Genomic DNA, 15412 nt, shown 5'->3' with positions numbered 1-15412 from the left:
TTTGAAACCAAAAGTAAAAGTCAACAAAGGAACTCAACTAAAAAAGAGTTACAGGTCTGAGATTTTGCATGGCAGTTGCTTTGTAGGGGTACAATATGGAACTTTTAAGAAACGGCGGCGCAACCGCCGAAAACCGCCGTTTTCCGCCGAAATTTTTTTGCCTTTTCTCGGCGGTTTTCGGCGGTTGTGCCGCCGTTTCTTCACAGTTCCATATTGTACCCCTATAAAGCAAATGCCATGCAAAATGTCAGACCTGTAACTCTTTTTTTAGTTGAGATCCTTTTACTTTTAGTTTTGGTTTCAAAAAGTGGCACATCCGCCTCCCCCCTTTGAACTTAATTTGGCAGTTAAATAAAGGCATAAATTTTTCTATTTCTTTTCTCAATTGCTTCATTATGAGGGTTAACATGTTACTAAACATATTTTTTGTTTTTAGGTTTTTAAAATGCTATTAAAAAGAGGTGTGAATTACTTGCATAAAATAAGAGTTATATAATATTTGTTATATTAAGTAATTATATTCTTTTATGGTTGGATTATTTTTAACAAATAAATCTTCGATTAAAAACTAAAAAAGAAATAATCTAGAAGAGCAAGAATCTTAGGGGATAAGAGATTGGATGATAAATTGATGCACACCCTTAATTATGACAAGCAAATTACCCCTACTGTAGAATAAAATCATTGCACACTGATGGTCCCCAAAGTTTTTAAGCCAACGAATAAGAGAACGTGTTTCCAAACCTTTAGGCTTACCTCCCTCTTTTCTTAAAATCAATTAGACAATTGAAAATCTGTATATTTTAGTTAGACGAGTACAGCAATCAGATGGCTAACCTGTTGTTATCAGCCGGATTCAAACAGGGGGAGAGCATCGCCTTATTCATGGAAAACAGGCATACAAAACTATTGATAACTGATAAAGAGCCAATTTATATAAGGATACTCTTATGGCCAAATAGTTTTTTAGCAGCGAAGCTACTCTGTAATTTACATTGTCTGTCCATCCGTAACGCTAGAGGAGAAGAGTTTTTCAGCTTATGAATAAGTTAGACTGTTGATTTCTATTTAAACCTGTAAAGAGAATCCAGTAAACAACTTACTTGGTCCGTCAGTCACACTACAAAAGACACATTTTTATGAAGGGTTCGTGATTTTTACTTTTTAATAATCACATTTTCTTTACTTTTTTTATAAGACCACTAAACATTTGCTTTAGATATTATTCACTTTTCTGTTTGTCCATCCATAATTTTTTGTGCTTCTCTACTTCTGGATGTTGTCATTCTTTAAAACATGTTAGCATCCTAAATTAACGACAAGCTTTTCCCTGTCATAATATACACGTTTATTCTTATTTCTTGGGAAAATTAAGCAACCTGACCCCATATCACTAGTTATCTATGATGGCAGGCCAGAGTATGTTGGCACCTGGATAGGCTGCTGCAAAATTGGGGTTGTCCCGGCTCTCATCAATTTCAACCTGCGGGGCCGCAGCTTGATACACAGTATTTCGGCGGCTTCGTCCGCGGCTGTTATTTACGGTTCAGAGCTTACTTCAGGTAAATACAAATTTCAAAAATCAAATAAAAAAATTTAACTTTAGGGAAAAGACGGTTCTTTCTCTGAAAATGCCTTGTTCAGCACAGAAAAACCCTTAATTTTGAAATAAATAGCAAACCGGGGGTGGGGAGGGGGGGGGGGGGTTAATAATATAAAGAATGTCCCCCCGTATTTTAATTTTATTTTCAATGCTCGATTAGTAACTTTTAGGAAAACAGCCACGAAGTCTTATTTCAAATTAATTTTAGTTAGGAATAATCATAGAATTAATAAATTAATAATGATTAGATCAATCGTATCTGAAACAAAATAATATACTTAAGTATTTATAGAGAGATATTTTCTAATATAATCGACCTAGTGCAGTTCAGCTTGATGGTAAATGTAAACTTATTTCAAAAATTTTAATTATGAACCATTTATTTAGCCATGAACGAGGTATCCTCTGAACTTGGGTCCATCCGGTTGTATTCCTCTGGTCCTCAGAGCAGCACCAACCAGAAACCCCAGTTTCATTGTTGTGACCTAGACAGAGAGCTACTCAATTTCTCTACTGAGGTAATAATTTTCCAGTATGGCTTTGAAACCGAGTAATATCCGCTGGATTAGAACCGGTTCACAAACATACTTAAAAATCATGTATAGAATCTTATTACACACAATTTTCACGAATATTAAAATAAAGATCATAGAATCAATACCTGTTTTGTAAGCTCGGGTCTTTTCACCCTCGGGTCTTGTCAAAAATGGTTTTAATCTTTTAATTTTTCTTTTTAATATCTGTGAAAAGCTGTATATAATAAGAGATATAAGTTTTCCGGAATTGTAATGTAGGGAGTAGATTTGAAATCCGCATCAAATTTTAAGGATTTTTTATAAAATTCGTTTTTTGTATAATTCTTTATCTAAAAGCGGAAATACAAATTAAGTTAATTAATTTTGGCATCTGTGATTGGTGGATTTAAAAAATCTGCGCTCTGATTGGATGTCGTACATCATTCAACCCATTAGAGCGCAGGTAGTTTAAAATCCACCTATCCTATTGGTCAAAATTAATTAACTTAAACTGTATTTTCGCTTTTAGATAAAGAATTTTACAAAAAACGAATTTTATAAAAAATCCTTAAAATTTGATGCATATTTCAAATCTACTCCCTACATTAAAATTCCGGAAAACTTATATCTCTTAGTATATAATACGATGCGACAAAACTAATAAGGATACGGGTCAGGCTACTATCAGGGATCTTAGGAGATAAGACATTGGACGATTAACTGATATACTTTCTGAGTCATGATAAACAAAATTACTTCTTTCGTAGATTTAAACATTTTTAAAGATTTTTCTATTAAAACATTTTTTTAAAATTAAGATGTATTTTGTCATAATCAAACTTATTTTTTACAAAAAAATAAATTAATGATAACTTTTTACCTACACTTTATTATTTTGTAGGATGTGCCTACATCTGTGAAAAAGATGCTCACTTTTACAGACAAACTGTTATACATCTATACAAGTGGTACAACTGGACTTCCTAAGGCAGCTGTTGTCAAAAATTCCAGGTAATAAAGAAGCTGGCTAACCCCAAGTTGTCATTGACAGCATAAAAACAGTAGCCGTTAATCTGTTATATATCTACACAAGAGGTACAACTGGACTTCCTAAGGCAGCTGTTGTCAAAAATTCCAGGTAATAAAGCAGCTGTCATTGGCAGCTTAAAAAGAACATAATTGGACAAAATGTTATACATCTATACAAGTGGCACAGCTTGGCTTCCTAATGCAGCTGTTGTAAAAAATTCCAGGTAAATGTCAATGGCAGCCTTAAAGTAACAGAATCAGTTAAACTATTAAACTTCTATACAACTGATACTACTGAATATACTAAAGGAGCTGTTATAAAGACTCTCAGGTAATAAAGAAGCTGGATTGAAAAAAGCTGTCATTGATAAATAAAAGGTAGTTGCAGCTAATCTGTTGTAAAATTATGCAAGTTATAAACTTATCAAAAAATGCTGTCAAAATTTTTTGGTAAAAAAACAGCTGGTTGGAATAAAAGCTGTCTATGACAATTAAATTGCAGGGAGTAAGGGAGGGGACAATGGGCAATTAATTCAATATAAGAGTTATCAAAGAAAGGGCATGAAATCCAGTTTAATCCAATAAATTTGTAGGAAATTATAAAGGGATTGTTAATTGAATAATAGATTTCCATAGCGTCATGTAAAGTGAAATCACAACTTGTTTTTGATGAAATATATTGAGGTTTTTTGGTGTGATTTTTATATTAAAAGATTATTGGACCCGGCCAGCTGCTAGCAAGAATATGACTGCCCCTTTTTATTCTGTTTATTTTCCTTGTCCCCACCTCCCTTCTCTCTTCTCCCCGTCTGCTACATTCCAAACTAACACAACGAGTGTTTATTTCCCTTCGCCCCACTTCCCATATCCCTTCTCCCCGTCTGCAATATTTAAAACATACATAATGAGTAACGGCATTCTATGCGCAAGTCCCCAAACTCAGTCAGAAACTGCTAAATTCTTGCACATTCCCTTTAAGCCAGTCCCCAAAGTCTGAGACTCCTAAAAATTGAATATTCGATCCATTGTCCCCTCCCTTACTCCCTGGTTAAATTGTCAGACATTTATACTACTGGACTTTCTAAAGCAGGTGCTGTCAAAATTTCTAAGTAATAGGTAAGATCTTAAGTGACAGATGATCAAAAGCTAATATTATCAATGTTTTTTTTAAATTTTTACACATAAAATTTGGTAGTAGCATTCTTAAGAATTTTGTCATCCTTGTTATTCACAAGTTTATGATGTTAGGAATTTTGCAACTGAATAAAAATTTCTTTCAATATTATTGATTTATTTATTTGCTTATTAATCATGTTTTCATACTGTTTGCCTGGAGAAGAGCTACTCTCTAAACTGGCATCGGTCTTTATCAATTTCAACAAAAACAATTGAAAAAAAAATTTTCAAAAGAAGGTTTATACAAGAACTGGTTAGTTGGAATTGTAAAAAAATAAAACTGCAATTTTAAATAAAACGGTGTGGAATAATTTGCCCTCTATCCTTCTACTGTATTTTTTATTACCCCTCTATTTATTCTCTATACATGTCCATAGTCCCTAAAGTTAGATATCTCTCATGAACCTTTATGTCAAAACCTGTTGGAAAAAGCCCGCCACAAATTCTTTTGCAGTAATACTAAATATCATTTTTAAAACGGGGGGGAGGGGGTTAGTTTCTAATTAGCTCTACAAGGGATATTGACATAGAAAATAAAAGAATATACATACTAAACACTCCATGCATTGTACATTAATTTTAAATTAAGAAAGTATTGATTTTTTGTAATATTGACAAATTCTCAAATGAATAATAAATGTGTAATTTTCTAATATTAGAATGTTAACAATGTCCTGAGTAAACAAGAATGATTATGCACAATATTTTTTTTATGCAAGTAACAGGATGTCTGTGTAGAAAAGGATCTCACTACTTGCTAAAACGATATGGCTCTTCTTTACTTTGAAGCTTCACATAGATTTTGGGAGGTTTTATTTCTTTATAAAACCATAATTGAAGTTGTTTGTCGACCCCCTCCCCCTTTTAATCAAGTGCCCCAAGAGGCTTCTAGGGGGTATAGCCGTTAGTAACAAATAATAATGCTTTACAAAGAACATCCAGTATACAACTTACTTTGTCTGTCTGTCCGTCGGTCATGCAACATTTGACTAACCGTTATTTTTATTTAGGTTTTATCTGTATTGCTGTGGAGTTTACTACATGAACGCAATGTATAAATTAGAAAAATTAGGTAATAATATTTGTTTCAAAGGTATGGCTTCTCTACAATTTATTGTGTCCTAAATTCACAATTGAGTCTGCAATACAAATGGGTTCAGTTTTTTCTAACACAATGTTTGCTCAAACTAAACAGTGCATAATTAGCTCTCTGACTTATTGTCTATTTCAAGATGTTTTTGAATCCCAATTAATAAGGGATAATACAATGGTGGACAATAAATAAATCCTGCTCCATTTCAAATATTTAAAACTCTACTTTAATTTACAGTGCAAAAATACCCAAAGGTCTCTTTTTCTTTCCAAAACTTTGGGTACATAAATTGAATTTTGATGGGTTGGTTTTAAACTAGTAGTGTCCAAACTTTTCAACATTTATTTCCATTGTCTGATCCCTTTAGATCTGAGATCCAACAATGTATCCTACACTAAATCTAAGTTATGACAACAAAACCAGAACAGTGGTGTTTGTTATTTATAATCAGAATATAAGTTGTGTTAAAGTAGGTCGATATTATTCAGGAATATAAAGGGATAAGACATGGCCAATTCCCAATGATGAAACACAAAATTAACATTTCTGTAGAATACAATTAGTGGTTAAGACGTTTGGACACTCAATTTAATAAACCAACCTTTCAAAATTCAATAAAAGTCCCCAAAGTTGTTAATCAAGTGAATAAGAAAGTACTATTATAAAAGTTTGGGGACTAGTGCAATAAACAGCCCAATGTCCCCTCCCTCCCTGGATATCATTGCTGTAGCTAATACTTGTGAGGAAATACTGCTTCAGTGCGACAATTCACTGTAAAAAAAAATATGTTTTATTGGACATCCTATTATATAAAGTTTTAAGGTTGTTTTCCTTTTGTTCGTGATCTTCCTAATCACTGAACTGGTCTGAGCTGGATCTTTAAATCATTTAATGGTGCCCACTGCCATTGCTGCCAATAAAACATGGATCCTTAAATCAAAATGGCAGTGATTGGTGAAACACCCACCGGCTCAGTGGTAGTAGTCATTTTGCAATGCCAGTGAGCCCAAGTGTCTCACCACTGCTATTGTGATTTTAAGATTGCTATTAGGTCAACCGCTTTTAAAATCGGCTCACTAGAGTCATCAATGGCATTGCTATCCAGTCCCGATAATTTTGCCTTTTTATAAAAGATTCACCAAGCTCTCGGGATGGTTTAATTTGTTTGTTGTCGCCTACATCACCCTTTATATATCACAGAGGTCCTCAATGCTAAGGATAAAGCCGCTTTCCTGTTTTTTAGTAGTAAGGTTTTTTTATAGGTCTATCGATACCATTGTTAACCACTAAACTGATTCAGTGGTAGGACCTGCTATAGTTCTATGCTATTTTAATGCTCACCGGAGTTTTTTTTATATATAGTCCAAAGTCTATATATGTAAATGAGTTCTTTAAGAGTGCAAGTTATATTACCCTCGTTGGACATTGTGTTACTACAGGAAAAAAAAAGACGTTCATACACCGCTACATAATTGTTGAGTAGCAAAGTAGAGATTTACAAGTTTGGGCAGGGAAGTAACCCTACCCCCAGCCCCTAAACATGTAATTTGTCTCTTATTATTTAAAAAATCTTAAATTATACCACGTAGTTTTAAATTGAAAGAATGTGTGAAAATATGTATAATATTATTTTGACAATTATACTACCTACATTTATCGAAGAATTATACTTCAAAGATAATCTTGTGAGATATGTATTATGTCCTAAATCAATTGTACTAAATGGAAACTTAAACGAACACAAAAAATGTTACTCTTTTTTTCGGTTAAAGAATTTTCATGTCTGAATTGGTAGTAAACTTTAGCTACTATGTCAGGCACTGTTTCTAAAGTTGTGTGTGTGTGTGTGTGTGTGTGTGTGTGTGTGTGTGTGTGTGTGTGTGTGTTTGTGATAATTTTGAACAATATTGTGTGTATGAGGAATAGAATTAAAATAAAAGTGTAATTTATACGTACTGCGGCACAACACACACATACACACACACACACACACACACACACACATGCCCACATTTATTTTATGTCTTGTTAGGAGCAGAGCTTCTTTTTAATTCACCTTTATGTTCGACCTTTGTTAAGTACATTTTTTAGGGTCTAGTTCAAAACTACGAGGGTCTAAACTTTTCAACCAATAGTTTTATTTATCACGAAGGGGTATTGTTGTTTATTATCAATAGAGATGGACACTAAATGACCGTCCATTGTTTCATCCTTGAAAATAATAATAATAAGTTCTTTGGTTTTTTTTTACTTTAGGTTAGGTTATATAAGGTACTGGAAAGCCCCACAGGGCTAGATACTTTGTTTTATTTCTTTTTCTTAAACATGCATTTATACAGCTTGTGCTCTGTTTGCATGAATGCTGTACATAGAGAAAAAAATAAAAGAGAGGAATCCAAGCAACTAGAAGACGAAAATATGCAGTGGGCCCAGAGGCCTACTCAGCGCTGTTGCCGCGCTAAATTTTATTGCTATTCCACCTCTTTTCAAATGGAAGGATTACAAAATTGATATGTAAAGTTTTATTAATTAGAATATAATATTTGAATTAAAAATAAAATTTTGTTATCAAATATAAAAAAAATACTAAAATAACAACATCTGAAATAATATTTTTTTTAAATTTGTGCATGATAGATGAATCCTTCCATTTCTAAAAAGGGGGTACTTTTTTCATAATAAACATTCAGCTGATTCTTACCGCTTCCAGCTGTTTGTTAAATATCGCTTTTCTTTTATTCACATTATTATTTATGATTGACATACAAAAAGCCCTGTGCTGTTTTTGCTTTTTGTCTGCTAAATTTTCTTTAAAAATTTAGGGATGGAGAAGTAGTATTTTGCCATGAAAAGGGGGTGAGTATTCATCCTCTCATCCTTTTTCCTTATGATGCTGTCATCCTTGTACTAAAAGATAAGATTTTGTGAAACATTTCTTGAAACTGAAAAAAATATGTAAAACATATGTATGTGGTTAAGCAGGGATTTAAATGGATAAGACAATGGCCGATAAATTGGTTTACATACCCAATGATAATTAAAAATTATGTAACTAATTCGGGAATATAAGGGATAAACCAATGGTCGTTGATGTACAACATCCCCAATGATAATACCCAAAATTTTTCCTTTGTAGGTTTTAATTAGTAGTTAAAATATTTGGACACTCAACTTAATGAACCACACAATCAAAATAAAATAAAAGCCCCAAAGTTGTCAAGCGAACGAATTATAAAACGAATAAAAAAGTTTGGGGACTAGTGTAATAAACTGCCCAATGTCCACTCACTCCCTGGTGGTTAAGTCAGGGAGATAATGGATGCATGCTGTAATTTCATCAATAAAATATTTTCATTTCAACCATTTTTATAATAAAAAAATATTTCAAGTCTCAAAAAACTACCAAAAGGTGAATTTACTCGTTTTCCATAAAATATTGTATTAAACATTGTTTGTACTGGACATCAGGTTGGGAGGGAGGGAGGGGACATTGGGTTGTTATAAATTATACTGGAACCTAAAATTTTATTAACTTAATGGTTGGATTATAAAGTTCGTGGTCTTTGTATAAAATCTTTGTTGAACAAACAATATGTGTACTAATTTTTCCACCAATGATACAAATTTACAGATTATGTTATTTGGTTTTGGATAAGGGGGGGGGGGTTTAATGCAACCATCTCGTAATCAGTGAGCAAATGACACTTAGAATTCGAATTTCGATCTAAACTTTTGCATGATTAATCCTTGGTAGGACTAATTTTAATCTACAGAAGGGGTAATTTTGTGTATCAATATCATTGGCCAATATATCGGCCATTTTCTTATCTCTTTTGAACCCTGGTTTATTCCTAGCTATGTTTGGCCCATAGTGGAATATATGTTATATGTATATATGAGTAAGTGCAATTCAAAAGAAAAAGCTACTTATATGTAGTTGGAATAAAGATAAGGCATCTACCCTTCATACATTCAATCATGTTTGTTTGTTTGTTTGTTTGTTTGTTTGTGTGTGTGTGTTCAGCATGGATCTTAAGGGATAAGACAATGAAATATTAATTAATGTTAATCTAAAAGGGGGGGGGGGTTAATGCAACCATCTCGTAATCAGTGAGCAAATGGCACTAAGAATTCAAATTTCCATCTAAAATTTTGAATGAGTAATCCTTGGTAGGTCTATTTTCCCTAAATCGAACAAAAAGTTGGAAAAGTAAAAAAGTAAGTAAAGTAAAAAATGGCAAAACTGCTGAGCCGCCAGCCGTTAGCCGTTACTTTTCCAACTTTTTGTTCCATTTAGGGAAAATAGACCTACCAAGGATTACTCATTCAAAATTTTAGATGGAAATTTGAATTCTTAGTGCCATTTGCTCACTGATTACGAGATGGTTGCATTAACCCCCCCCCCCCCCCTTTTTATATTAACATTAATTAATATTTCATTGTCTTATCCCTTAAGATCCATGCTGAACACACACACACAAACAAACAAACATGATTGAATGTATGAAGGGTAGATGCCTTATCTTTATTCCAACTACATATAAGTAGCTTTTTCTTTTGAATTGCACTTACTCATATATACATATAACATATATTCCACTATGGGCCAAACATAGCTAGGAATAAACCAGGGTTCAAAAGAGATAAGAAAATGGCCGATATATTGGCCAATGATATGATACACAAAATTACCCCTTCTGTAGATTAAAATTAGTGGTTAAAACTTTGTATACTTAACTTACTGAACGAACCAATCAAACTTCAATAAAAGTTGTTAAGTCAACAAATCGAAAACTTTTAATAAAATTTGGGGATTGTTGTAATAAAAAGCCCAATATCCCCTGCTTTGTACCACTGTGCAGTGTTATATTCTACATACAAATGTATATTTTGGCCTAAAATACAGGGCTCGGCAGCAGATGATGTATTAAGGGTTTTCTTGTAACTGAATACAAGTTACTGGAGAACTATGGGAAGGCATGGATCTGAATGGATGAGCCAAAAGCCCATAGTTTGACATAAATCCCAAATGATGATACACAAAATTACACCTTCTGTAGATTACAATTAGTGATTGAAAGGTTTGCACAATATACTTAATAAACTAACCAATCAGAATTCAATAAAAGTCCTCAAAGTTGTTAAGCTACGAATAAAAAACGCTATTTAAAAACTTTGGGGGCTAGTGAAATAAACGGTCCAAAGTCCCCTCCCTCCCTAATAGGAAGGGTTAACATCAGTGTTGAATGATCAGAAAGCAAACTATGCACTTCATTTTGTACATTACATAGGTATTATGTACATTTGGGGTTTTTCTCGAGTTTTACAAATATAATCAGAAAGGTTTATGTAATTCATTGTACAAAGTAATATTCTAAAACTAATGAGGTGCTGTCCCACAAAATGCATGTGGACCACTGAACCATCCACCCCTCCCAAATATAAAGGGAGTAGTTATTTTTATCCCGATGCCTTATCCCTACGTGGCCCTGCCCTTTCCCAAAGGAGCTAACCAGTACCCAATACAACCTAACCTTACCTAAAGTTATAAACAAGCATAAAAAACAACTCCCTTCCTTATTTTCAATTATTAAAATAAAGGAGGGGTCAGTGCCCAACAAGCACATTAAGGGAAAGCACCATTATTATATTTTGTTTGTTTTTCAGTGTTTTATGACCCGTTGCCGCTGTACCACTCTGCCGGCGGAGTTGTCGGTATTGGTCTCATGATGTGCTTCGGCGCCACGGTTGTCATCAGGGATCAATACTTAAAATATTTTTTAAAAATTTATTTTGTCAACCCGATTTTTTAACAGGGTTAATTACTTAAAATTTCGTTTTGTTAACCAAAGTTTACAAATGGAATCAATACTTTATTATAGGATCCAATTGATTTATCTAATCCCAATACTAAAAACTTTTTATTCTAGAACTATCTTAAGGGATCATTAATGAAATACAGCATTTTTTATTAGTTTTTAAGTATTGACCTTTCTTAGACAAAAGTTCTCTGTCCGAAACTTTTGGAAAGACTGCATAAAGTATGACTGTAATGTAAGTATTTTTATACATTATTTTGTTAATTTTTATAGTAAACATAATATTTTTATATATCTCTATACCAGAATATGTATATATTATATTTAGGGAGCTCAATATATTGGAGAGATTTGCAGATATCTCCTTTCAGTACCAGAATATATTATATTATATTTAGGGAGCTCAATATATTGGAGAGATTTGCAGATATCTCCTTTCTATACTAGATGTATATATATTATATTTAGGGAGCTCAATATATTGGAGAGATTTGCAGATATCTCCTTTCAGTACCAGAATATATTATATTATATTTAGGGAGCTTAATACCTATATTGGAGAGATTTGCAGATATCTCCTTTCTATACCAGAATATATTATATTATATTTAGGGAGCTCAATATATTGGAGAGATTTGTAGATATCTCCTTTCTATACTAGAATATATTATATTATATTTAGGGAGCTTAATATATTGGAGAGATTTGTAGATATCTCCTTTCAGTACCAGAATATATTATATTATATTTAGGGAGCTCAATATATTGGAGAGATTTGTAGATATCTCCTTTCAGTACCAGAATATATTATATTATATTTAGGGAGCTCAATATATTGGAGAGATTTGTAGATATCTCCTTTCAGTACTAGAATATATTATATTATATTTAGGGAGCTCAATATATTGGGGAGATTTGCAGATATCTCCTTTCTATACTAGAATATATATATATTATATTTAGGGAGCTCAATATATTAGAGAGGTTTGCAGATATCTCCTTTCAGTACCAGAATATATTATATTTAGGGAGCTCAATGTATTGGGGAGATTTGCAGATATCTCCTTTCAGTACCAGAATATATTATATTATATTTAGGGAGCTCAATATATTGGAGAGATTTGCAGATATCTTCTTTCAGTACTAGAATATATTATATTATATTTAGGGAGCTCAATATATTGGAGAGATTTGCAGATATCTCCTTTCAGTACCAGAATATATTTATATTTTATTTAGGGAGCTCAATATATTGGAGAGATTTGCAGATATCTCCTTTCAGTACTAGAATATATTATATTATATTTAGGGAGCTCAATATATTGGAGAGATTTGCAGATATCTCCTTTCAGTACCAGAATATATTATATTATATTTAGGGAGCTCAATATATTGGAGAGATTTGCAGATATCTCCTATCTATACCAGAATATATTATATTTAGGGAGCTTAATATATTGGAGAGATTTGCAGTTATCTCCTTTCTATACCAGAATATATTATATTATATTTAGGGAGCTCAATATATTGGAGAGATTTGCAGATATCTCCTTTCAGTACCAGAATATATTATATTATATTTAGGGAGCTCAATATATTGGAGAGATTTGCAGTTATCTCCTTTCTATACTAGAATATATATATATTATATTTAGGGAGCTCAATATATTGGAGAGATTTGCAGATATCTCCTTTCAGTACCAGAATATATTTATATTATATTTAGGGAGCTCAATATATTGGAGAGATTTGCAGATATCTCCTGTCAGTACCAGAATCCCCTGAAGAAAGAAACCACAAGGTAAAGGTTTAGCAAATTAAAGTACTGCTGGTCAGTAAGGGCTTCAAGGCAAAGGTTGAGCAAGCAAATGTCAAGCAATTTTTGGTCAATGTTCTCCAAAATGATAGCCTCGGATAGCATAACATTATAGGTTGCTAACATGGACATCATTTATGGGTCAGTTCGTTCATCCAATAGTAGGGGATAGGGTAAAGAGTGTTGATTTGCCAGCTATTAGTTTTACTTTAATCTGGTGTAGGATCCAAGTATTAATAAATCCATTTTTTATGACAAATTATCATCAATTTTTGTTTAGGTCCAAATAATGTTTGGTAATGGCCTCCGTCCACAAATATGGCAACAATTTGTTGACAGGTATTATCTTTAAATCAATAAAAAAGAATTAGGTTGTCACGAACGAATTACAAATAAATTGGGTAATCTAAATGTATTTTCGGTTAAATTGTGTTTTTAAAGAAGGGGAGATGATAGTTTTTTTTACTATGCCTTAAACATATCGGGGGCCCTAGCCTGTGGGGCTGCAGAACCCAGTCCCCAATTAAACCTAACCAAACCTGACTTAAAGTAATAAGTAAGAAAATCCACCTCTCCTTATTTTAATTTTTTTTTCAAAATGAGTAAAGGGAAATAGGTTTCGGGTGCTCTAAAAAACATCTTGAGGGAAAAGTGGAGAAAAGATTTTCAACCTAACATTTTTCAGATTTGGAGTAAAGTGCATCGGTGAGTTTTACGGCGCCACCGAGGGCAACTCCAACGTGCTCAACATTGAGAGCAAGCCCGGCAGTGTCGGGTTCACCTCCGTCCTGCTGCCCTTCGTCTACCCCGTGTCTCTGATCCGGATAGACGAGGAGGGGTGCCCCATCCGGGATGAGAACGGGCTGTGCATCAAGTGTGAGCCCGGGGAGCCGGGAGAGTTTGTCGGCAAGATTGTTAAAGGTAGATTTTTTACAGGGATGTATTTTTATTTCATCCGCTTGTTTTTTTTCTGCTCTGCTGCATGGAAATGGTACTGGCTGCACAAATGCAAGTAATTTTTTATTCACGCAAAAATCTGTTTTGCTTTATTTTTTTCTACTATTAGCTATGTCTTTTTTGCATGATATCTTAAAGGGGACAGACATTTAGGCTTTTTTTCGTATGGGTATGTGTTCTCAGACAATACCTACCAAAAAAAGTTAAAGTTAAAGAAAATTTTTTGAAAAAAAGTTTATCTCAAATTATTCAAAATTGTCTATTCTTAAGAGTTTTAGCAACTTAGTAAAGTAACTGACATGCAAAATTTTCGCGTTCTACTCCTTTTTGAACGTCTTAAAACACATTACCTTTACGGAAAATAAGCATAAATTCCTGCCCCCTTTCTTCGCTTTTTAGCTTATTTTAATTTTATGAATATTTCTATTATTTCAACGGGTCCAAAAACTTTTTCAAACTAGAAATATATGGGTGGTGGGTGGTTTTGTGTAATTTTTTATTTTTTTAAACACCCTTTATCAATTTATAAAAATTGCAGGTCACCCATCTCGCGGATTTGACGGGTACGTGGACAAGAAGGCCACGGAGAAGAAGATTGTCCACAATGTCCTGAGAAAGGGAGACATGTACTTCAGGTGAGGCTAAAGGGTGTACAAAAATGCATTTTCCAACGTTCCTCACTTAACTTATGTACCTACCAAAGTACAAACAGAACAAAGATAGTATTTATATTTCTGAAAAAGAGAGTTCATGGCGGTTGTAACGATATGTGAAGCATTTTTCTACCGTTTACACAAGCCGCCAATTTTGAATTTAAATTTTTTCACATCCTTTTGCTAAGCATTACCGACAACCAACACTTATATTTGTTAGTTTAAAACAAACTAACCTCTAGATTGTTTATCATTTGTGTTACACTAATTCCATCAGCAAATATTGATTTAATTTTGTTGGTGTAGGTCTGGAGATCTGTTGTACATGGACGAGTTTGGATGGATGTATTTTGTCGATAGAATGGGAGATACTTTCAGGTAATATTTGATAAAGTAACTGGATGTTTGTTTGTCTAGATGTTTTAAAAGGAGTTTTTTTATAGGTCCAGGGCAGGTATTGGGCTGTTTTGTTGGAGAGGTAGCTCAACCCAAAAGCTAAATCTTAAAAATAAAAATTGGCGATTGTTTTTTTACCCTAGTTCTGTGCTATGGCACAGTTATTTTTAAAATTATTGATTTGAGTGTGGGGTGAAAGTCGAAATTCCACTTTTGATTTTAAAAAAGTGAGAGAAAAGAAATTTAGGGGGTGGTAAATTCAAAAAATTAACCTTCCCTGGACTTCTCAAATACAGATAGAAGTGTTCCGTGATATTTCTGTGATGATGTGATGTAAAATGTTACGCGGCAAATG

At 33.2% G+C, this 15412-nt stretch overlaps 1 protein-coding gene across 1 annotated transcript in view; it reads left to right on the top strand.

The window, feature by feature from the left end:
• The window catches only part of LOC145317771 (long-chain fatty acid transport protein 4-like), a 39979-nt gene that overhangs the window by 22614 nt on the left and 1953 nt on the right, over positions 1–15412 (top strand). The window contains exons 4-15 of the mRNA XM_080159038.1: positions 808–896; positions 1414–1562; positions 1991–2121; positions 3020–3129; positions 5334–5395; positions 11084–11174; positions 11416–11470; positions 12962–13036; positions 13332–13390; positions 13737–13972; positions 14547–14643; positions 14968–15039. Coding sequence (XP_080015164.1) covers positions 808–896; positions 1414–1562; positions 1991–2121; positions 3020–3129; positions 5334–5395; positions 11084–11174; positions 11416–11470; positions 12962–13036; positions 13332–13390; positions 13737–13972; positions 14547–14643; positions 14968–15039 — 1226 coding nt within the window. The remainder of the gene's footprint in view (positions 1–807; positions 897–1413; positions 1563–1990; positions 2122–3019; positions 3130–5333; positions 5396–11083; positions 11175–11415; positions 11471–12961; positions 13037–13331; positions 13391–13736; positions 13973–14546; positions 14644–14967; positions 15040–15412) is intronic.

This window comes from Acartia tonsa, chromosome 4 (genome assembly GCF_053477335.1).
Source record: "Acartia tonsa isolate MP-2025a chromosome 4, ASM5347733v1, whole genome shotgun sequence".
NCBI lineage: Eukaryota > Metazoa > Arthropoda > Copepoda > Calanoida > Acartiidae > Acartia > Acartia tonsa.
The sequence above is the reverse complement of the archived record's forward strand: the minus strand, read 5'-3'. Positions and strand labels throughout refer to the sequence as shown.